This window comes from Corvus moneduloides, chromosome 1 (assembly GCF_009650955.1).
Source record: "Corvus moneduloides isolate bCorMon1 chromosome 1, bCorMon1.pri, whole genome shotgun sequence".
NCBI classification, from domain to species: Eukaryota; Metazoa; Chordata; class Aves; order Passeriformes; family Corvidae; genus Corvus; species Corvus moneduloides.
Genome location: NC_045476.1, coordinates 143,930,382 through 143,955,375, shown reverse-complemented (window position 1 = coordinate 143,955,375; position 24,994 = coordinate 143,930,382). Strand labels below are relative to the sequence as shown.

The window sequence follows — 24,994 nt, the reverse complement described above, 5'->3', positions numbered from 1 at the left end:
TAATCTGTCCCTACCTGTCAGGTTTGGGAAGCTCTGGATGGATTGTGCTCACCCTTGGAGAGCGCATGGGAATAACGTGCAACCTGCAGCATGGGTGACCCTCCTTGGCCAATGCTGAGAGCAAACCCAATGGCTCCTCACTGCCAGCTTGGACCACCCAACCCAAGGAAGAAGATGTGGGAGTAAGTCAGGAATAGGAGAATGAGGAACCAGGAATAATCCCTCAATTCACAAGCTCTGTGTGGCATTTTACTTTGCAGAAATATAGTACCATGTCAGGTTACCATTTCCCACTTATGCTTAGTAATTATATCCACTGACACGACATAAATGACTGTATTAGCAGAGAGCCACTGAATTTTCTTTATAGGCAACTATAGGGTCAGATCTGGTACCAGTGATATTTTTGAATAGAATTTTATTAACTTTTATATAGAGGACAACTTAATTAGAAAAGAATGGGAGATTTCCATTGCAAGTTTGGCTGATTTGAGATAAGCAGTGCTAATCAGCATATTTGAACAGAGTTCTCCAACCCCATTCATGGCTTTCATGGATTCTGACCACTCCCTTGCAATACATGGGGCAGCCTGATGCACCCCCTTCAGCAAGTTTTGGGGCAAATCCTGCCCCCTTCCACAGGTCAGCAGTGATCCTGCACACAACTAAGGGCAAAAGAGTGTATATCCCTGAGTATAAGGTATAGCTGTATGGGAATGCTGTCTCTGCAGATGCTAACAATGATTTATGCATGAGACAGTGGTGAGCAGAAGGAGGTCAAACAACCCATATTCCAGATTAATGTAGTTAAAATGCAGAAGCACGAGGTCCTCTTCCATAAGAGACTGATTGTGCTAATGGTGAGAAAAAAACCTCAGGGTTTGCAGATCATATAAAAATTTTTGCTTGATTTTTTTCTTCTTTTTTTACTTTGTTGATACAGCTTTTTTGACAAGTGTCACAAAGTCCTCAACATAAACCATCTTCTTTGCTAAAGCAAACGTTAATCAGTACAATTCACCATTTTAATCACAGTGACACCTTTCAAACAATACATTTTAGTTTTAGTGCTTTTAGTGGGAGTTAAGTATATATGCATATGTATTTTCCTGAAGAGAAGTTCCACCAAAGCAAACCTCATTTCTTAATACTTAAATCTGCTTGATTTCAGGTACATCACTGATCCCACAGCAAGTGATGGCCTTTGCACTGCTGCACACTGCAAGGGTAGCACAGAAGGAAAGAGCCAGTCATGGGCGAGAAGCATTTACACCGTGGACCATATTTGGCTACAGTTTCACTCTTAATTACCAAGAATCTAGATCTGCCCTTCTGTGCGATGAGATTTAACTGCAAAACAAATCCAAACAAGTAGCCAAAAGAAAAACCTGCAAATTTTGGAAGCACAATACTGCAAGAAAATAATGAATTGGTACACTGTTCTGGTGCACAATTGTGTATACTGTTGTCACAATCAGCAGTGTGAGTCAGGTATGCACACAGTGAAAGACAAAGTCAGCATCTATAAATAACTAAAATACATGTGTACAGTTTTGGAAAGTGTGCACAGAAGTCAGGTTGCAGTTATGCTTCCAGTCCAAATGGCAGCATTAGGATCTCAGAAAATCTGACCATAAGTATTGCAGGGAAATAAATCCCATGTTCCAGTGTGGAATATGTTACTTGTGTGTGATCACAGAGGAGCTTCCTTCTGTCTCAGGCACAAATTCTGTGCTGCACCAAGACACATCAGAGACCAGATTTCATTATTTCTACATTAGTATTTAAGGAAGACAAAATGTACCTGATAACATAAAAAGACTAATTGCTTGCTATTGATCCCATATGGGAAAAACTTACTAACAGCAAACTTCATAGTTCTTGGATCAAAGGACAACAAACATCTGTGTGCCAGTTTAGATTGAAGGCTGTATGAAGAAAACTGAAGCCAAAAGGACTTTTAACAACAAAACATCATTCAGGTCTATAATTTACTTCTGAACACAGAACAACATGCTGAATAATTTGATTAAACACTGTTTTGGGGAGTTTATGTAAGGAGTGTGGGTTGATTCTGACTACTGCTACAATATCAAATGACAAAACCTAAGCCAGCTAGAACACATTTTTATGCTGTGTTCAGGGTTACGGGTGGCTAAAGCCTTCAGGTGGCTCGCTAATGTTTAGCACAACGTTGCAAATCTTCCCTGGTGTCTGCTCAATGATTTCATTTCCCTTCTGTTGTATGACAGGACCTGAAAGGTGTCTGAAAGTATTGTTCTCAAACAGTCTCTGAGGAAAACAAAAATTCAGGTTACTCGCCTTGAGTGACACTCCCAGAATCCTGGTACCCAATGAGAACGTGTGTTAAGGAAAAGTACTGACCTGCTCTGAAAAGTGCTCCAGCAGCGTAATGCATGGCCAAGGCGTGGACAAGTTGCCTGGCAGTGGTGAAGATGGGTCCTCGCTCAAACACAGAGAAGGAGAGAGGGGTGTGATCTGAGGCTATATACAGTTTCAATGAAGCATGAATACTGACAAGGAGATTAACAGGCTGTATTTTTAATTTTCTTAGCTTCACTGGCTTGACTAAAGCTCTTGCATGTTCTCTCACTTGCTCAGGCACTATTGGGGTAGTATCTGAAGCATTCGTGGATTTACAAGCAATTTTGTTTTCTGGAAGATATGTATCAAACAAAGTCTTAATGTAGTAAACAAAGGTGTCTTCCACATATAGCCTAGCTGGCTTGAGCTCAAAGCTGAGGTCATTCATGTGAAACATGAAATTCTCTTCCTCGGAAAAAGCAATACAGAGTTTTATAAAGCAGTTTTCCTTATAGCTTTCCAAATCTTTGTTACAAACAATGAAATTGTTCATTCTCGACCACTGCACGGTTTCATTTTTCTCTTCTTGGCACAGCAGGACTGCAAAATGGAAATTGGATTTGCTGTACAACTGATTGTCCAGTTGCAAGTCTTCACAATACACTTGGAGACTATGAAATTGTGGGAGGCCTTCCACAGAGTCCTGCTGGAACTCCTGTGACAGGGAGCTGGTGGCTGGGGCCATGTGGAGGAAAACATTGTCTGCTGTGAGACGTAGGAGTTCAGATGACACTTTGTGGTTTGTAATATCATCAAATGCAGCAAGACTTAACTGACTGATGAACATTTTCAGTGACAGGGTCAGCTCTTGACTTCTAGACAGGAGGGAAAGTAAGTTTTATTACTTGTTGTCTTTTGAGTTCACCTGGCATCTTGCTTGCTCAAAGAGCTATCAAGAGAGACATTCTCTATAACACACGGGAAACTCATTGTGCAAGTCCTGCTAATGTTACTGGGATTTGGTAACCTGAATCACCACAGTGGATACCACCCAGGAGGTTTTCTAAGAAATGGGACACTATACATCTACACCAGGGTTGTCTGTCTTTTTTATCAATCAACAGGATAGTTTGGACAGGAACATCTCTACCTACACAGTAATTCCCTATTACGTTTGCTACAGAGGAGAATATTAAAACACACAACAAATGCAATTTTCTGATAATTCATGTACAGCCTCAGATGTTTCACAGAAGGTTACTATTATGGATAATCACTTCATACCACATGCAGTGAGTGCCCTCCAATGAAGCTGCTGCAGTATTTTCATACTGATGCCATTGAGGGCCTTCCCCCTGCAATGTGAACTGTCCATTGCTAAGTTTAACTAGCAAATGGACTATTAGGTACTGCTGATGACCACTTGCCTGGGGATTAATACTTAATTACAATGCAAATAAAAACAGTACAACAAATTCCACTCTAATTGTAACAGGATTGCTGGAGGCCAAGCATTCTGCAGCTTAAAAATAAGTAGTATTACAATTGCACTTGAATGAGGCTGAGGACCAGATTGTGGTGTATTATGGAAATGGGGATATCTTCCTAAGAAGGGTGTCATGATCAAGTACAATTAATTACTAACTGTAAGACTATTTCTACAGCTCTTGCATAGTAAGTTTCCTTGGGAGCTTGTAAGATTACAGATGGCAGGATCTGGCTAAATACATTTTAAACTAATGAACACACTCAAAATTAATTATTATGGAAAATGTCTTTTTTTATTTAATGAACAACTCAGGTCCTCTTTTTGTACCAGTCATCTAGTGTTTACCTTAAAGTGACATGACTTTTGATGTCAGATTGTCCTTTTTAACTGTTATATACAAAGCCATATGGTCTAAACACATGCTACAGAGCATGCAGCAGTATTAAACAAAACAAACAGTTAAGACAAAGTTTCTAAGTCAGTTAACACTTAGAAAGCTGACTGACCTCACAGTAGTGTTTGGCAATGCTTTTTATCATCTTTTATGCACTTTATGTACCTGTTGAGGTTGATATCAACGGGTCCTGCTCTTCCTTCTGGGGCCAAGGTTATGACTATTGTTCCACAGTGATGGGTGATGTCCACATAAACACAGCCGAAACCAGTTAAGAACACAATCTAGAGGAGAGGGTTAGAAACACATGGAATGTAACCGAAATTACTGTTTTCAGTGTCATACATTAAATTAATACTATCAATGCCTTCTGGTTGAGATCTTTTACTTAAATCAGGACACTGTTCAGGAAGAAAGTCAGATTTCAATGATTCAGAAAATAACTGCTCTGCTACTTTAAGTATTTCAGTTGTACAAGGAGATGAAATTTGAACCTCATCCTTCAACTGAATAACGGAATACATTTTAATAAGAAACTTCTCCAGAAATAAGCAAGATATGCTGGGGAGGGTGGAGTTTATATGAGAAGAATAAATAGGAAATTTTAATTTGTGATTTTGGATTAAGAAGAAAGGCATGTTCCTGAAGCTCCCAAGCTGAAGTTTAGGGTTTTTCCCTCTTCTCTTTCTATTTCATTAAGTTTTACACAAATAATCCCACTTTCTCCTCTCGAAAACAAACCCTAAAATAACATTATGTTGCTACGCCCTAGCTCAGAGCTGGGTAGATGAATTGCTGATAGCATGATAGAAAACACATGAAGAATGAAAAGTAACATTTTGGATCCATGAATATTTGCATAACAACTGAACACTGAACACATTTTTAAGCCATTTAAACTGGTGAGAACACCTTCACAGGCAAGGTGCCGCCACAAGGAAATGGCAAAAAACTATTGGAAAGCATAAAACATCTAAAAAGGCAGGAAAAATGGGAATTTGACAACAGGTTTGTGTCTTGCTTACAGGTGTACAAACTGTCATTTTGGACAAGTTGACTTTAGGAATATCCTACTTAAAGAAGTGATCGGTTTTGGAGCTTAATTCTGTATGATTTCCATGCAAGTTTTATATAGAATATAAAAGATTAAGGTCTTTTAAAGGTTTGGAAAATTCACAGCAGTCCTTGTCAGAGTAAGCTGGCTTCTCTTTTCTTGTAAGGCTACTATCAACACAATTGTTTATTCGATTGCAATGACAGAAGCTATAACGTAAAGGAATGCAAGCTCAAGAAATAACACCAAGACAGTGGGCTAGCACAGGTAAAATAAACAGCTGTTTGTCTTGAAGAATCTTTACTGCTGTTACGAAGTCACCAGAAGCAAAACCAATTGGAAGTTTAGTAGGATCAGCACTGAAACTGATTCTTCTTAGACTAGTCATAATAACTTTGTAGAGATAACTCAATTTTATTAATCAAACTTCTTATTCTTCTGAGAATTACATATAAGAGAATTTCTAATTTTGACATGTCAGTTTTAATCCTTTGTTTGTCTGGAAGAGATTCACAATCCTACATGGAACTGGAGAAAAAAGGACATTTACAGAATTTTCAAAACTCTAATTATTCTAAATAAACCTCCACTGATCTTGAAGATTGGTCATTTTAATTCCAATTTCAGATGATTCTGATGATAGACACTTCAATATTTATTAAGGTATTAGTTTTAAGTAGTTTTTAATTTACTTTCTAATAGAAAAATAAGTACCTATGTGTGACTACAAAGAAATACGCATTACCTAAGATCCTCCAAATCCCAGTTATTTCACAACCTGAACCGAATTGTATGTGACACTATTAGTATATTTCTTATTCACTTATATTCATAGTTTTCTAAGAGAAAGACAGACTAAGAAATCCTGGGAAAATTTTCAACATGTACATTCTAAAACTTCAATTACAGAAGGCTACACTTTTTCTGGAGAGCTCTTCAAGTAGACAATGATCCCCAAATGTTGTCTTAGCATCTAATTCCTTCTAGGAGCCAGATACTTATAAAGAACCCTGGTCTGGCATAACATTAATGACTGAAATTTGAAACCTTGCATTGCTTGACTGGCTTGCTGAATGGAACTGAACTACTTGCTATATAATATAACACTCAATAATCAAGAGCATTTTGTGATTGGTGCCCAGGGAAAACATCTGAAACTAGTATTTCTTTCAAAGAGCCAAGCAGTTTATGTTGATTCCATGTAAACTAATGACTTCAAAGATGGAAAAAATTCTCATCAAAAACAATTACTCCAGTCAAGGAACCTTTCATTTGCCTCAAGACTCAGAGAAAAATAACAGAAGGAAAGAAAAGGGAGGGGTTGTTATGTTTTAGAGAGACGTGAGTAGCTTCTGTAAAGACACAGAGGGAGAATGACAGTGATGATTCCTACAAGATATAAAGATAAAAATCCCTTGATAATTAAGCCACCAAGTTTTCCTGGATCCTGTGGCATTCTTTGCTTACAGAGCCCAGAAATTTTCAAGCCTGATTTTTCCAGGCAAAACCAGGTTGATTCAAAAGAAGTGAAAAAAAAAATCAGTGTTATAAAGCCTCTCTTTTCAATCTAGCTATTTTTAAGAAGTGACAGTAAAGAAGATAGTCTGTGTTCTAAAACTTCCACAGGAAGGGGCTTAGGCAGGAGAGTTCCCAGGAGTTAAAACCCCCTTAAACCAACAGAAAGGATACATTTATTGCAGAGGATTGATGTACTGTGCAGGTCAGGAAGACAACCATTTATGGTGTGAACTAGGAAGTGGTTTATAATGATTTACTTGTGTTCCTTGGTTGTTGATGTCCACAAAATCACTCCATTCATTTACTAATTCATCAGATGACATCACTTTCAGGAGAATACTGGGCAATATATCTCTTGTTTTGCAATCTGGATAGCTGGAGACTTGATGGTAAAGTTCATGATGAACCGAACATTCAGCTGGAATCTTTCTACAGTAAACTTCAAACTTTGGTGTATCTGAAATTTTATAAAATATACAAGATCAGAGCTTCCTAAAACCTGTATGAAATCAAAACTCATCTATGCTTGCACAAATGAGAAAGTTTCTGTGTGAAATATTACTAATAAATAAAAACATTGCTTTTCTATTGGTTGGAATATTGTATGTTTGGGTTTTTTTCTTTTCTCTTTCTATTTCATTAAGTTTTACACAAATAATGTTCCGCTGATCATCACATTAACTTACTGTAACCAGAATTTTAACAATTTGTTTTGTGTTACATTTGCAAATCTGAGGAAATATAAATGTTCCATGGGATTGAATTGATGTCAACAAAACTCCACTACCTATGAATTTCCTACTGAGCTGAGTCACCTTGACAGCTGGAACCAGGGAGACTCAAAAGCCTGGAGACACTTAAGTTCATACTCCTGACCTCACTATTAGCTCCAATAGCTTCCAGAGTCTCTCACCTTGAGACAGACTTTTACAAGGGCATCAAGTTCTTGCTATAACCAAAACACATATTGAACTCAGTTTTGGACTGGAGATACAGTAAAATAAGATATACTTCAACAGTGCACTGTTTCTAATTATTGCATAGTACCTACCTTTGAAATTCTCTTTTACAAGCAATGGAATGGAGCACCTATTGTGGATAATTATACGAGGACTAGGATCTTCTGTAAGTGTTAGGTACGTCACACCAAGATGCTCTTGGTAAGTCAGTGCTATAGGCCTAAAACAGAAGCAGATATATTGAATTTTGCATGTTTTCAATGAAATCTTTACATATTATCCTGAACAATTAAAAAAAATCAAAACTAGTATCTGTGAGATTCTTCATGATCAAGTTCCAAGTCCATAGATACTTATCTACATTTAGGCAAGTACATATCTCTACTTCAACAGAAGAACATGTGGAAATAGTCTAAAAAACGTGAGAGAAGAAATTGCTTCATGGAGAGTGCTCATGAGTTAAACTGAACATGTGTGTCTACAAGATGAGAGCCCTAGCCAGCAGAGATTTATATTAAATTAAAAACATGAGATTGTAGGCCCAAATTTTCAACATAAATCTTTAAAATTTTCCAGAAGAATTTGCATGGATACTTCTCTGATACACATGAAAGATATTTCAATAAATATGTAACTCTAACTGACTGCTCCTCTGGAATGATCCACAATGCTACTGCTCTTTTAAATGTTAATGTTATGGATCATCACTACATCAATTTCCAAAATGAGATTAAATTAATTTAGTTCTACTCATTAGCTACATAAAATATCTTCATGAATAAACATAAATTCTTTCTTTCCTCTTGTGCAAATTTATTGGCTATTGCTAAAAAAACTTAACCTCATGGTGACTTTTTAAAACTCTGAAGTCTGAAAATTAAAATTATTAGGAACATGAGAATCTCTATGCCATTCTCTCTGTGGTAGAATGATAAGGAATCCTTTCCTTACTCTTTCCATTAAATTTTTTTAAAATCTGAAGTCTATATGAGAATCTTTAGTATCCACAATGACACCTCTTGGAATCTGCAGAGGAACTGTAAGAGGGTTTGAATGATATCAAGCACTTCAGGCAAGAGAAAGATCACATCACTGGTAATACAGACTGATGTAGCTTCTCTAATTTCAGCAGATTGTTTCTTGTTTGTACTAGTATAACCATGAATAGATTCAGATACCAGGTTCAAGAAATGAAGCTGGTCATCTGACAAGTCACTGGATTATTTTTAACTAGCTGGATCCATAAGTTTGTAAGTAGAATGCACAACTGCACAGTTCAAGCTTTAAAACTTGAAATCTTTCCTTGCTGTAATCTCAAAATAGTTTCACCCCTTTTGTCTTTTCTTGTTTATCCTCTTATTACGCTTAAAAGAATATAGGTCTCCTTTTAAAAAAAGCCTAAATTTTTGTGTTGTATTATTACAACACTTTCCTTGAAATCTTAAATTGTTGTTCACAAGTTAAAAAAAACCTTAATTCCCCAATATAAGCTTTTCATGATCTTATTTGCATGCACATAATAAAATAGCAGGCCATATATTATAAAAAGTGTACAACTTGCACATGGTCGTATCACTAAACCGTTTGCAATAAAAGCATCAAAACTATCAGAAGATAACAATTTTAAAATTAAAGTAAGACTTGCCTTTACATATGGGGGCATGTGTTACTTGGACTTTTGCATTAATCTCTTATGGTTTCTGACTAGCTGAGGCTTTCTAGCAACAAGCCTGGTTCCCTGTTGGTGAGTGCTCAGCGCACAGTACCTGGTACAAAATCCACTTTCAGCACGTGTGCCCGTGGGCACCGCCACGCTCTGCCTCGCGAACTCCGCGCTGACGACGGCCGGGAGGCTCCACAGCTCGTGGCTCCCGGCACTGAAGCTCAGCACCACACGCCTGTCCCCGAGAGATGCCCCGGCCGCCAAGGGACCCAGCTCCGACATCAGGTCCCAGCAGGGCACGGCGCTCAGCACCTCTCTGCAGCCTGCCCCAGCTGCGCCGATGCTGAACACCGTACTGTCAGGTGAGTGGAAGTCCTGGAAACAAAAAAAAAGGTGGTGGTAGCATGGCATGCTGGCTCCTGAAAGGGAGTTTATCCATGCTGATTTTGCACAGAACCCTCTCAAGTAGCCAATGACCACAACTAACTAAAGGTTGCAGTAAGTACATTGAATTAAAGTCTATTTGGCCAAATTCTGTCTTCAGGTATAGGTTTGCAGCACAGCTATCTGGGGGTACTGAGCAACAGGGTCTAGTGGAAGATGTCCCTGCCCATGCTGAGGGGTTTGGAACTAGATGATCTTTAAGGTCTCTTTCAACCCAAGCCTTTCTGTGATTCTGTAATTCTGTGATCTATGGTCGGCTCTCAGCAGTACAACATAGCTGTACCAAAATCAAGTTACATTGCTGTAATACAACTGTGTGAACAAAATGCATTTATAGTTACAAAATTAAGACTGGATTTTAGCCTCAACATTCTCTCAACTCCCCATCCCATAAGACTGCCACAAAATGTGTGATGCACAACTGTAGATACTGATGTAAAGAAAACTAAAGCAGAAGGAAAACAATACAGAAAGAGGAACTTTAAAAATTTGTTGATCTGCCAACTCTTCTAGTAAGTTTGACCCTGAGAATGCTTTCCACATATTTTACTATAAATGTAATCTTCAATAAATAAGTATAAACGGTTGATTAAAATATATTGACCATGCATACATTTTGGTTCCTGCAAGCTAATCCTTAAATATTCTGTGAGATTATTAGAAAACTGATATTCACAATTTAATGCAGTTTATGAAATACATAAACTTTGGGCACGTCTCTAGTTCTGCAGCTTTGTTCAGATAACTGGAATCTTCCCAAAAGGATAACAAAATGTTTTCAGCTTGCCAGGCCAATATACCTCTTTTACACGCAAACTCAGTAAAAATTCTGAGAACATTTTCAACAGCTACTACGGATTACGCTGCCTATTTTACAGAAATGGCCATTAGTGCCTGAACAGATGGAGAACAGGCAGAACTAATTCTGCAATGTGCAAGAATTTGCTGCTTGCACAGATTTCTGATCACAGTTAATTACTGGAGTTGAATTTACCCAGGATTCAGTATTCTAAATTATATAAATTACTTTATCACTATTACTTTATTACTATGTCTAAAGATTTCTGTTCCAAGCTTTGCTAATATGCAGCTCATCTAAATAAAGATACAGATGTAAACAACCATTTTCCACAGATAACAAACAAAAAGAGTATCTACAGTGCTTTACCTCTTCTCCTGAGTGGGGTTTGGAAATAAAAATCTGTGGCCTATAATAGATTTGATATGCTGTATCATTGATTATTGTTGTCTTATCTTCTATCTGTAGAATTTGTATACCTTGTCGAACCATGGAAGAAATGCAGAATTCACACAACTGTAAGATAATGAAAATTGCGATGAAGTCATACAAAACTACAAAAGGTTGTAAAATGTAGCAGTAGAACTACTATTTTCTTTCTAATCACAGCAATCCTCTCTATATTCATGCACTTCGTAACTGGAGCCACATCACATACTTTTGAAGTTGCATCTGTCAATGTTATTCTAACAAGATTGAGAATTCATTAATTCTTTTTCCAGGAGATATTGTATTATCTTTATGGGTTGCACAGTATGTTTTTGGCAATCTACTTCTTTAAATTATATTTCATACATTGTTTATACTCTCTTTATGTTGGACATATATTAACATAATTAGGGAGACGCTTTCACACTGCATACATTTGATTGTTTTATCTGCTATATGACTTTGTTTTTACATGATAAAGTTACAAATCATTATAATTTTCTTCTAACCTTTTGATGACCTGGAAAAGCACCAAGTTTAATTTCAGCTTCAACAAAACCTTCTTCATCCAATGTTACTACTTCTCCATTATCGGCATCCTTCCATTTTGGGGAGGTTACATTATGAACCAGTTTAATTGCCACTGATTTGTGCACAGTGTTAGTGTTTGCCCAGTATATTCCAACCTGAAAAGCTTCCTGCAAGTGAAAAAATGACTGATTATCAGTTGTTGATAATTTGATACACTTCTACTACACTTCTAAATGCAGTTTCCAGTGGGCAGTGAATATAATTTCCTGCCTTTCTCCCTCTGATCCTTTCTATGTGGTACAAGGATAGCTGAAACCACAAGGTGGGTAAGGAAGTGACCCTCATGGGGGATCAAGGCCATAGTCTACACTGAGATGTGTTACTAGGCAGACCTTTTCTTTATCAACAGACAGACATGGGGGGAAAAGAGATGACAAAATAAACAGGGAGTATCAGATTGTATAACTGGAATTGACAAGCTGCTATGTCAAATTATTTTAATTATTTCAATATTAAAGAATATCAGAGTTTTAATAAAAGAGAATGTGCATGGCCAAGATATGTGGGAAGATCAGTTACACAAACCTCTGAATTAAGGAAGGCAGGCATTCTAAAAAATCTTCCTACATTGTAATTCATCCTATGTCATTATCAACTTTCCTTGGTTACATTAAAAGCTATGAAATAACATAACATAAAGCATTCTCAAACCAAACATTCTTTTTACACTGTCAACTTTGCTACTGTAGTCAACAATTTCCCAAGTGACACGCTGGCACAGCAGGGGCCAAAGTCTTTACTTGGCCTTTACAGCAATTTTCGTGGGCTACTACACTACACCCATGTTGCAGATTCTTTGGCTGAACTGAGAGGAAAGGGAGAAGGCTGCTGATGAAATGAAGGCCTTCTTCCTACAATGTTTTGCAGTCACTTTTTAACTATGCATCTTTTGGATGTTGTTTTTCAAACATTGCTACCAAGTATGTTGTGCTACCCACTCAGTGACTTAGTCAGTGTGGTAAACTCCTATTGTTATTGCTACTCCTCACCATATGACTAACAGATAAACAGACAGTGACTGGAAAGTGGGAATCATCTGGAGTAATAACCATTCTCCAGAATCAGTGTATTTAGCAGAACTGTGCCTGCTAATGTGAATGGCAAAGTTACCTCAAAGTTGGGAGGTATAATTACTTTCCCACTAGGCACTTGAAGAACAATTTTCTCTCCTTCAAACAGCCAGAGGTCCCACTTGGACTGATTGATAAGCAATGCCCAGGGCAGGAGTTCAATCAGCAGAGTTTTAACACATGGTTTCCACACTGACAGCTTTACCCGCATTGGACTATCCCATTGGGAGAGCTGTTCATTGCTGTCAAAAACAAATAAGCAAAAACATAAAGTCAAAGGAATAATGAATTCAAGATGACAAATGATAAGGTGTTATTTTCAGAAATTTGCAAGGCTTTCCTGGTTGTGAAATAGAAAAACTTCTCTTTTTACCTTATCATTCTGGAACACACTGAGGTGCTGTCAGAAAGATCTAGATACATGTAGACTACAAAGGCATATTTTTAACTCCACAAGCTCAACCTAAATTTAGTCAATTAATAAATGCTTTAAGAGAGTTACCACTGTCCTTCAGAACTAAACCTGTGACTTTTGTAGTCATCAAATCACACTTCCTTTTTTTCCCAACAACTACTTCTACAGCAACTCCCTGTTTCTGTACTGAAACAAACAGCAGCTGAATAAACAACAGCCTCTAGAGCTGCAGTAAAGAAAGTGCATTCACAAAAAAACTGTTCCATTTTTTAAAAATACATACTGATGCAATCTTCTCAGTGTAAACAAGGGCAGCCCTAAGGCTGACCTCATTATTTTCCCCACCTGCCACAGATTCTGCAGTTTGCATGCAGGAATCATGTAATTGCTGAAAATATACTCAGTGTTCATCACATATAGTCTTCCAGAATGTGATTTCAGTTTATTTGGAAATGCAATGCAACAGTCATGAAGAAGGTTTAGCAAGGAATTAATTACCTCTCTGAATCCTTCCTATTATAAGGCCATGCAGGCTGGGGAGGACTAGCGGTGCCATAGAACTCGGAGAGCACTTGGCCGACATTGCCACCTGGATGGGATTTAGTCGCTATGTGTTTAATCAGAGTAGTTGAGATAGGGACTGCACACTCTGATGGATCATCTTCCTCCCTGTCATTGAAAACAGACTCAGTCACTTACACAACAAGATCAAGCATTAGCATAAAAATTTTCTCTAATGAGGCTTCCCAAGTGTACTCTGCAGCAAGAACACTCTCAAGGTAATTGTGGGTGAATCAAGTTATGATGTCCAACAAGTTCCTGAGGATTTACTGGCATGCATGCATTTGTCATGACACTGTAATGACCCTAAAAACTCTTCACTATTCTCAAAAAAAACATTTCAAGATCATTCAGGAACTTATTTTTTAAAACACAAGAATGTGGTCTGCTTAATCAAACAAACGCCAGTGTGTTTAGGATAGTTATAGCAAATTTAGTATTTCCTATGATATCATTTCAGGCTACATACGCTTGTTCTGCCACAGCATACTTTGGGGAAAAAATGCAGAAGAAGTTTAAGTGCAAATTATTCATAGTTTTCCACACAAATGAACCATTTTCAAGGAAAATGAGTATTTTACCTGGCTTGAAAAGTCAGGTGGTGTGTAAGATCCGGTTCTATATTTTGCAGTGCTTTCTCTTGTCCTTTCCCTGGAATCACTTGTGTTTCATTCAGTCCCAGACTTCTTTTCTCTACATGTATGATAATAGGGTCTGGAAGATGGCTCCTTACAATGAAAAGAGGGCTGAAAACAATCTATAAAAAGAAAAGAATACACCGATTTAAAGCCGATTTTATTTCAGTATTACAACTGTCAAAACAAACTATTGATAAATCTTTACAGCGGGTCATTCTGACCTTAATTTATTATATGACATGTAAGGCATAAACATTTAGATTTCAGAGACATTAAATGTACTTACCAATCGCTGTTGCACATGCGAATTGGGCTCTAAAGTCAAAACTGTGCACCACACATATGTAATTGAACTCTTTGAAGATGGTACCTGTTTGCAGAAAGATCAGCATTACATTAACATTATTTCAGGATGATAACATTCACTATTTCATTATATCAAATAGAGGTCTAAATGCGAGTACTCAGTTCTCTCAGACATTTTTAGTGCTCTGTTCCATATACCCATTTCTAGCCATACCTGAATGACAGTGCTGTGTTCTGTGTGTTTAGAACTTAAACGTACATCTTGGGACCAGTCTTCATCTCCTGTAGATTTCACGCTCAACTCAGTGAGCTCATTGTTTTCTAGGATATATGAAGGCAATTTCTGCTTAGCTGCAAGGCAGTTGATGTGTTCTTTAACAACAGCCTGTCCATCTTGACTAATGTAATGCTGAACCACTTTCAGTTCAATACTTTCAGAAAGGTAACTACAGACTGTCTGTCTTCCACAGATTAGGATCTAAAACACACAAAAAAATACAGCTCATATGTAAACAATTGTGAAAAAAAGAGTCAAAATTGAATTAGAGAGTGAAAACCTGTAGAAGAATAATCTCCCTACTTTAGGTTTTCCCAAGCAGTGCTGAAGGCAGTGACTGGTAAAACCTTATTCTTATTGGCCAAATATATGTGCAATTTCATAGAAATCTAGGCACTAAAATGCTTGAAATATTGCTAAGGCAGTATCCAGGCTTGAAAGAAACACGTGACATATCCACTTTCCTTCCCACTGAACTCAGCAGTACTGCCCATGGCTGACAGTTCTGGTTTGGATTTTAAGAGTTCTGTGATGGTCTCTGAATGTCGAGACATTTCTGAGCAGTCACAGGGAGGTACTTCAGAAAGGTTGCTACTGATACCTCACATTCCCGTCACAAACCAATGATCCAGACCTTTCACAGTATGTCTGCTGTTTAAAAGCTTACAATTTCATTAAATGACTGTAACTTGTTTCCGTATTTAAGTGCACCCACCTAGAAAATGACCAAATTAGATTCAGTGTTGTTGCTGTCCATCACGCATGAATTGTTTATTGTAGAAATATATCTGACTTTTTCCAAGCTATACCAGGGAACACCATTCCATGGGTATCCCTGTACAACCATCATCATTTCTTTTTTCATGAATGAGGGCACACACCACAGCTACAGCCCACCAAGCGAAATCTCAGCAGGGCTTTCAGTGACACCAGGCACTGCTCCTGGCTGGTTAGCTCTACTGCTGTTGTGCTGTGCAGCACAAGGCGCTCTGCCACATCCATGAGCTGAGCATGTTCTGTCCACCACATGCTCTGGCTTCTGCCAATGCAGGAAGAACAGCTGCAGTGTTATTACACATCTCTTTACAAAGATAGTAAATGGAAAGTTATTATTGCACAGCAGCTCATTTTCAAATGTTAATTTGGTAATTCTTTCTCTTTAAAAAATATGTAGTCCTGAATTACAACCCAGAATATATTATGTACAGTTTCTTTAAAAAAATTAAGAAAAAAATCTGTTTCTCAAGAGCTTAAAACATGTAAGAAATTGTGTAACTTAGCACTGTCAGAACTTATGAACCACGCAAAGGGATGTTTACAGGAGCATATAAAATACATGTTGGTAACCGAGCTTTTAAATGCTAAGATCAACACCAAAGTGAAGAAAAAAGTTGTAAAAATTCCCCAAAATAGCCCCCAAAGACTGCTATACTTGTTTTTTGCAGATCCCAGTAGGAGAAAATAAATAACAAAGTGACTAATTCATGAATAGGCAGCAGTTTAAATTACTCATGTTATTTTTTCCTAACTGGATCAAATCCTTACTTGCTTCTGCACTCCACTGAGCTGCTGAACCTTGATAATAAGCGATGCTGTCCGGCCCTTGTACTGAATGGTGCGAATAAAGGTCCCTGTATTGTCCACACTGAATGGCTCAGACCACCGCCAGTTTCCCCAGCCTTCAATACAGATGTGTAACAGCTGGAAAGAAAGAAGTTACTACTTCAATACATAACCAGGAAAAAAAAGTGCCTTGCAGTAGGATATAAATTCCCATGACAGAGAAATATTCTTGGTTTGAAATCTCAGCAATGCTAAGCACACCAGTTGCCTGAATGATCCATTCAGTCTGTAATTCTGATTCCAGACACAATCAGAAGAAGAAACAATACCATAAAATGACTCTGAATCATGCATTTCTAGAAATTACCTGCTTTAACAGTATATTTAACATCTAGGCACACAACTGTTCAGAAAAAAAAGGGGCAAGTAGACTAGAGAGCATAAAACAGGAAATAAGAGATTTTCTTCACTGATTTTGAAATTATTCTAGAAACCCACTCTATTACCAGCAAGGTGATATGGAACACAGGCCTATGCGAGATTTTTTGCCTTCAGAATAAGACAGAAAATTACAAACACCCTTCCCTTCAAAATAAAGAAGGACATGAATAGGTTGCATGTATGTGTGTGTTAAATGCAGAATGTGGTATATTGCTGAGAGATGGGAAACATTTCATTTCTTACACAAATGTGGTGGCAAGTTCAAGCTTGACTGCATGAGAAGAAATTTAACTGCATAATTATACTCCCTATGTGATTTATTCCGGAAAAGGAGTGGCTTTTTTCCAGTTTAACTTAAATCACTTCCAGAGCAATACAGTCTTTCATCATTTGAAGAGCCTTTCATCCATTTACCCACCATACGCACTTACCTCTGTCCCATGGAGATTTTTTAAGCCAGAATAGTGAAAATTGGTACTGTTCCATGTAGGTCAATGAAGTTACATAAATTTACACCAGCTGAAGATCTGGCTATTTAGCGCTGTATAGATCTTTTGTGGCTGTGCAAACTTAAGGATGTGAGTTATATATAAGGGATCAAAGCAATAAGCATTCTGGGTAAAATTTATTCTTTGCAGAGGGCCAGCACAGAGCCTAAGCATCACTTAAGTTCTTTAAAACAGTCATATGAAGGCCTTTTGGGAATTCTCTCTTGAGGCTTGAATTTCACTCTGATTTTGGACATCTGTCATTAATTAATTTAAGTAACTGAGAACAGGATCAGGCCCAAAGATTGATTATTTATACTATGAAAAACTGGAACTTGTAAATACTGTATTCTTCCATGATTTGTTTCCAGAAAGAGATAGCATTCACCATGGGTCTGGTCAGTTGGACTTCAATGAAGGGCTGGATGTTGGGGTTTCCTTCATTGTTTTAAGAAACAACCACAGCAGTAACTTTTAAAGATATTACAACTCAGTAGCCTGTTTGCAATTTGTGGTATCCTCAGCACAAGTTACACACAGAACAATAACATCCATTCAGTGGGTGGCTTTTGAATTTGCAAGAGTGATGACTGTTGCATTCAGATTCAAATGAGTTTTATGCTGGAAGCACAAAGGCTGATACGTGCCCGTGTGTTCGAGGACAGGCATCTGGATGTACACACATGCGGGCACAGCTTTATATTCAAGGTTATGCTGAGGGAGGCTATACACTAGGATAGTCAAACTCATAAACAAACATGTCACTTCGATTCTGAAGTATTAGTTACAGAAAAGGAAAAAGAAAACAACAAAAAAATCCAATTGCAGTGGCTGGAATACGTTCAGTTTCTTACAGAGGCAGCTGGGAATAAATCTCATCACATATGAAAATTAGGAGAAATAAGAAAACTGTTTACTTTGGAGAGAATGGTAGCTGGAAGTGACAGCCAAATAATGAGAAAAGGTACTTAAGTGGTCAGTCTCAGCTTGCAGGTCCACAAAATACTGTGTTCTCCAAAGATAGATGTCATGTAATGCCAAAATTGACGATTAGTAATTGCATGTAGCTACAACGTTAGGATGTCTCCCACCCTGTATAAACAACTTTGCTCACGAGTTGAATGTTCTCAAGGAACATGCTGTCAGCTTTCCCTGAGCAGTCATTAGTTCCCAAATGCTGCCTTACTAATTTTCTTGTAGCACAACGATTAGTCTGCATTTAACTTCAAGGTTCAGAAAGAAAAATAAAGAAAAGCTACTATCATATATTGGCATTTTCTTATTTTACAAACATACAATTTGCATACCGGTAAACATGAAGTTTACAGCCTTCATAATTTACTTTAAAGATATCTAATATCTAAGAGTATAAGAACTGGGTACTGTATAAATGTACTTTTGAGCCAAGAAACATGCATTCCACGAAAACAAAAAAGGATCTCTGGATGATTAATTTATTTAAATGTGAGATTTCTGGAAAAGATGGCTAGAAATAATTAGCAAATGACACTAAGTGATGCGGAGATATATGGCAGGAAATAAAAACGGAAGTGATTTTAGAGAACGAAGTAATCAGACATTAGCATTATTTTAGCAGAAAACAGGTTTACAGATTCACAGAATTTTCTAAATTGGAAGGGAGTCACTGGGATCATCAAGCCCTTCTCTTACGTGAATGGCCCATATGGGGACTGAACCCACAACCTTGGTGTTATTAGCACCTTGCTCTGACCAAACAGGTATCAAACGGACCTGATACTACAGATCTGTAATAATTGCCATTAACTCCCTTTCACTCATCAAGCTTTATGCTAATTCTAAGAATTTACTAGAAACTCTGTTCAAAAAAGTTCAACAACTATAGTGAGGTATGGGACATATATTAGGAGAAAAGAGAAGTCATTGCATAAAGGTACAAAAAAATGGACTTCAAAGCTTTCTAACAAATACAATCCAGTGATAAGTGAAAATTTGTAGCTGAGAGAGAATTTAAACAGACTATCTATTGTATACGTGAAGATAGGCACTCATTCATGTAAATATTTGATTTCTGCGTTTTCTGTCAGGGAAATATACCAGCAGATAACCCAGAGAGTTTTGTTTTGACTAGACTTGGCTGGGGCTTGGATTTGTAATTCTTAGCCATTATGGATTTCTGTTTTGAGAGGAATAGAAATTACTTCAAGGGAGGTAGACTAAGATGAAGCTGCTCCTATCTTTAAAATAAAGAATATCTTTATCATGCCTCTTCACAGAATGTTTCTATGTGCTCCTCAAAATTTACTTAGGTTTTCAGCTAGATGTGTGAGTGAAGGATATAATCTGAGTAAATAAAGCTGAGTGTCATATGACAAGGCATGAGGACTAAAATGGGGGATTAAAAGTGAGACTAAGAAGAGAGAGAGCCTGTCCAGAAAAGGCATAAATTTCCAGCTGTATAAGTAATTTAAAGCTTGAGCCCTCAAAATGCTTAGTGATGCAAATTTGACTTCTACTTTGCTTGTAGATTCACCAGATTTAGCTTGGTTTCACCAAGATTCTTTAGATTGTATTTGTCTTCTAAGTAAAATTAGAAAATGTTTTTTTTTGGGGGGAACAAGTGTAATCGCTATGAACTCTTGAGAGCTTTGGAAGAATCAAGTGAGGACCTGGTTAATGGTGTGGAAGCAGTTGTTATTTTAAAAGACAGAAGATAGTAAAATAAAAGCTGTAATAATGCAGCAGCATGGAGGAAATGTAGCTCTGGGGATGGGAGCTGAATTCTAAGACTTGAAGCCAAAGAAATTTTTAATTGAAAAATTAAAGGAGAAGCTTGATTTGTATTTTTTACTGTGTTTTCACAATACAAGGTGGCTCTTGACTAGGATTAGGATTTACAACAATAAAACCAACTAGTATTTGGAAAAGCAGTGAATGAAATATTTATTCTGCACATTATCAGCTGCAGTGCCACCAAAACAGCTTGAATTTCATTTTGGCTTCATTTTCTCATGTGACCTGGGAGATACGGCCAGTTCAATGCCATCTGCCCTTGTAAGACAGAAAGCCAGTACAGAGCATGGAAAAAGGCTATTTCCACTACTCGCATGCTGACTACTAGAAAAAAGGTCACACTTGACAGATAAAGTCTGACCCTGGGGGCTCCTGGAGATGTTGTGAACCTCAACATAACCTGCAAAGCAGACCTCAACCTCACGGATACAAACTCACTCTACACACTGAAGAAGAGACTTTTGGTTAAGGAACAGTAACCAGATTATTAATCCTTATCTGCCCCAGATAATATCTAGAAATTCAATTACATGTAATATAGTATAAGCATTAGAATGCAGGACCCCCCAAAAAAGCAACAGCATTCTTCTCACTACTTGAACAGTGTAAAATAACATACAACTTTTTTTGCCTGATGTTGTTCTCTAAATGACCTGGGGAGGATTATGTAAAGTACAAGAGATTGTTCAGAGAACCTGTAATATACCTAAACAGTAAAATGGGAAAATATCCCAATAACAACTGATATATAAGTTACAGTTTCTAAGTTTGAACTACAGAGTACTGCATATAATTTTACACATTATATAACCCAATATTTGAAAGAACCGCAACTTGGAAATAAATAACAATGATCCTGCTGGACGTGCAACATGAATCAAAATTTGGCTTCAGTCATTTTTTGTAGAAGAATGAGGAGGTTCTTAAATAGCAAATTCACTATTTGTTAAACTATAGTAGCCTTTAAAAAGTATGTTTATAAAATTTAGACATAGTGTTCACAGACATATTACTTAAAATAAGAAAAATTTTAAATGTGTTCCAGTGAAGGTATTAATAATGTAGTAACCAATACTAATATCTACTCAAGACTTTGTAAGTGTATAATCAGAAAAGTGATAGACATATTTTCCCTCAAATTCTATATAAGTAGCAATAAAATGACAGAGCGTATTTACTTCGGTAAGAAATAAATACATTTTATTTATAACCACATTCTCATTGATGTCATTGCCCAATTCAACATAGGAACTGATTTTTCTCCATTACATCTGCTGCTTCAAGTTAAAGATGATGAAAAGTGAAAATGGGTAACTGTTACTGTAACCCTCGAAGGAGACTGTAGAAAAGTATGAGAGCTGCTACTTCTAAAAACTTCTCCTATGCAACCCTATGTTTTGCATAGAAAGCAAAGCAAACAAATGAACTTAAATCCATCACTCTGTGCTTCCTCAGAGGACTTTGCTGAAGTTTGAGTGTGGGGAAAACAATTAGTTATAACTAGCATGTTATAGCCAATTTCTGCTGTCTGTTCATAAGCAAACAATCTCTGCAGAACACATTCAGGGGACTCTCACATGAGTATCTGGTTTTTACATTTGCTGTGATCCCTAGTGGGACCCTCCAATTGCCTACTGTCTTTCAAGACAGAATTCCTTAACTCTGAATAAATTACTAGGAAGATCTGATCTCTTCTAACTTCGGAGTTTCACCCTATGTATCATATGCTCCAGTTCATCTAAAAAACACAGCTGTCTTGGAGACAAACATGACTTTTGATGTAACTGGGGCCCATCCCACAAAACAATGTGAAGATCAAGATAAGGAGTACAGACTGGATCCAATAATAATGTAGGAGCCAGTGTTGTCTGTAGAGCACAAGAATGATGTATCTTCTTTTCCCTTTTAATGATATCTTACAGACCTCTAACTTTCATTAAAATCTGCAAACGGAACTCACAAGATCTGGCAGCTTTAGATAGAATTGCTTAAAGCCTCAAATATCATCAATTTTGGACCTACCCCAACTCTGAAAGGGACTATATAGTTGGGGGTGTCTTATCCCTAAGGGGGGGCAAAACCTCATGAAATCTGAGGAAAATGTGGGGGATGGAGCGGTGTAGAAGAGTGAGCATTGGACCTCAGACTTATTACTGAAATACTAGCCAAACTAGCGAGACTTGCAGGAATCAGAGTGAAACTTAAAAGGGAAAGGTTAGGTTCCCTGAAATGTAAAGGATCTGGGCAAGGAAAAAATGAAGGAAGCAAGGGGCTTTAAGTTAAGCCAAACAGTTGGAGGGACACCATCAAGAGCTGATAAATCCAAACCCTTGGTGTGCTATAGCTGTTTTCGTAACATAAAAAAGTTGAAATTTTTCAAATTATAGCCTATAGTTCCATTATTAATAAAACTAATTCTAAATGTAAATAAAGCATTATAAAACTATCTGTTAAAAATATTTTAGGTGTATATATATTTAATTGTGTTAAATAATTTAAATGGGCAATTACCGCATCTCTATGCTTAATTAGCAAAAGAAAAATGGAGAATTTTATTGATGTGAATGTAAAAGAAATACAATCCTTTTAAAACTATTTATTTTCATTTAACTGAACTGCCTTGCCATACTAAAAAAACATTTTGCAGAGGTTAAATAAAGTATTTCATGGCAACCGCTGCTTCTTAGTGCCTGTGTAACAAGAAACATGAGCCAGCCAAAGTTGTGCAAGTTGGTTTTCTTTCCCAGTAAGAGAATGTGGTATCTAAGACCTTGTCCTAACTCATTTTATCCCCAAGAGTAAGTCAAGTAAGTCAAGTATGAACTAATGCCTGAAGGGAAGTCCCTGACTCCAGAAGTATGGATTATTTCACATTTATCTTACAATCTGCTCTCAGAGTTCTTAAAATTCACTAACTTGGCAAGTCAGGAATTATCATGAGAAATGAAATAATTTCATAACTATGAAGTCATCCAGCATTCCATGAATATGACACTCAGAGGGTTTGTCCTTGCCTGGGCATTATTCTGACCTTTGGATAACAAGCTTCTAGATGGTTTTGCATGGAAACAATTAGAAAAGTGCTACAGTGTAACAGGGACAACCTGATGTCTTGATTGAGTTGTTGTTTTCATTTCAAGGATTTGTATTAATCATTAAAAAAATGTACACAACAACATTTGTAATAATATTTAAACAAACTTGTTTTGTGTGATTTAAAATGACAAAGGATTGTACTGTTTAGATGAAATGCCATTCTGAAGCATGCTGTATTTACAATGACTCGTACTGGCAATAACCAAATGAATAAGCTTACAGGGGAATGCCAAGGTTCTCTCTTTACAAGAGCTTTGTAAAGAAAATTTGTTTCTATCTCAACAGTGTGTGCTTCCATACAGTTTCAGTGAAATTACCTCAGTGCTGTTTTTTAGTCTCTAAATTTCCCAGCAAGACATGGCTGTTTAAAAATGTTAAGAGAGCAGAAATTGTCTTGAAATTATTCCAAAGGTTGGGACAAGGGAGGTATAACCTCCCTACTAGAAGAGCCTGCTGGCCAGCAGTGTGGCTGAGTCAGGAGTGAGCTGTTAGCTTTGCCATCTCCTGGGACATGGGAATCCATCATAACACTCCTGACTTTTTATCAGCCCAATTCTTCAGTGAATCTAAATCTGATCAGAACAAAACAGAATGGGGAAACCCTTTGACATCATCAACTGTTAGTTGAAGAACAAATATCTGAAAAATGAATCTGAAGCTCCTATTGTCACCTCACCCACTCCCTTATGTGTGATTTGGTTTTCTGATGGACTTTTCCACTTCTCACCATGCACTTTTATTTTTTTCATTTAATAAGAAAGTTACGTAGCAGCCATGAAAATGGAATGTTTTGAACTGCTCAAGTCTGTGACTGAAAGCACTGCTTAAGTTTTCCAGGTGTTAGATGTCTAACACCATATATATATATCTGCTGGTGGTTTTTAGCAGTTCAGTTGCAACTAAGAGAAAGTATCAGTAATGAGCTGTCATTTTAACTCTTCCACTTTTCACTTGCTTGAGATAATCTTCATTTTCAAAACTCTTTCCAGTTTGCACCATTATTGAATATACACCATAATCAGAACTACATCTTTAATAGATCAATCTAAAATGAGGATTCTCACAACTGAATAATTTTACGTAAGTAACCAGAAAATGGATGTAACAAATTTTTAAGAATAAAGCCTTACTTAGTTCTGGGTTTATTTACATTGCTTTAAATATTTCCTTCTTCTTCCATGTATTTATGAAAAGGTTTAAATATAATTTTGGGTGGTTGCTACAAACGCAAATGATAATTGGTTATGAAATAGAGGTCACACTTAGCCAGCTTTCTTTCTCCCTCACACAACCAAAGGCAATAACAACAGCTGTAATCCTGTGTCACCTGATGAGTGGGGATCCTGTCTCACACTCTGACACATGTCCAGCTGCACAGAACACAGTCACCATTTGGTTTGCTCGCCTGTGGGATGGAGCATCACAGGCATTTTGCGTGTATGAGAAAACATGGAAAGGGACGTACGGTGCTCCAGGGTCTCTAAGTCTCCAAAGGCCTCTCTCTGTCACTACTACACCAGCACACACTTTTTATAACTGCTCCTCTGTTGCTGGGCTAAGATGGTCCTTTATTAGCTTGGCTTCCTCTTAACTTACACCTTGACTTCAGTGTCAGCTGCAACTGTTTACTCTGGCAGAATTTGCTCTGCACAGATTACCACAATCATGTAAAATTCAGTAGTTTTGCATATCCATCAGCTGA

General features: G+C 37.3%; 1 protein-coding gene across 7 annotated transcripts in view; it reads right to left on the bottom strand.

Annotated features, from left to right (window-relative positions):
• Positions 1-24,994, bottom strand: part of VPS13B (vacuolar protein sorting 13 homolog B) — a 436,966-nt gene that overhangs the window by 20,956 nt on the left and 391,016 nt on the right. For all 7 annotated transcript variants that reach the window (XM_032130187.1, XM_032130207.1, XM_032130170.1 and 4 more), the window contains 13 exons: positions 16,478-16,633; positions 14,870-15,133; positions 14,636-14,719; positions 14,293-14,468; positions 13,649-13,819; positions 12,776-12,977; positions 11,584-11,772; positions 11,015-11,161; positions 9,506-9,777; positions 7,832-7,959; positions 7,038-7,237; positions 4,374-4,492; positions 2,386-3,200 (listed from right to left, as the gene is read on the bottom strand). In XM_032130187.1, coding sequence (XP_031986078.1) covers positions 2,386-3,200; positions 4,374-4,492; positions 7,038-7,237; positions 7,832-7,959; positions 9,506-9,777; positions 11,015-11,161; positions 11,584-11,772; positions 12,776-12,977; positions 13,649-13,819; positions 14,293-14,468; positions 14,636-14,719; positions 14,870-15,133; positions 16,478-16,633 — 2,923 coding nt within the window. The remainder of the gene's footprint in view (positions 1-2,385; positions 3,201-4,373; positions 4,493-7,037; positions 7,238-7,831; positions 7,960-9,505; positions 9,778-11,014; positions 11,162-11,583; positions 11,773-12,775; positions 12,978-13,648; positions 13,820-14,292; positions 14,469-14,635; positions 14,720-14,869; positions 15,134-16,477; positions 16,634-24,994) is intronic.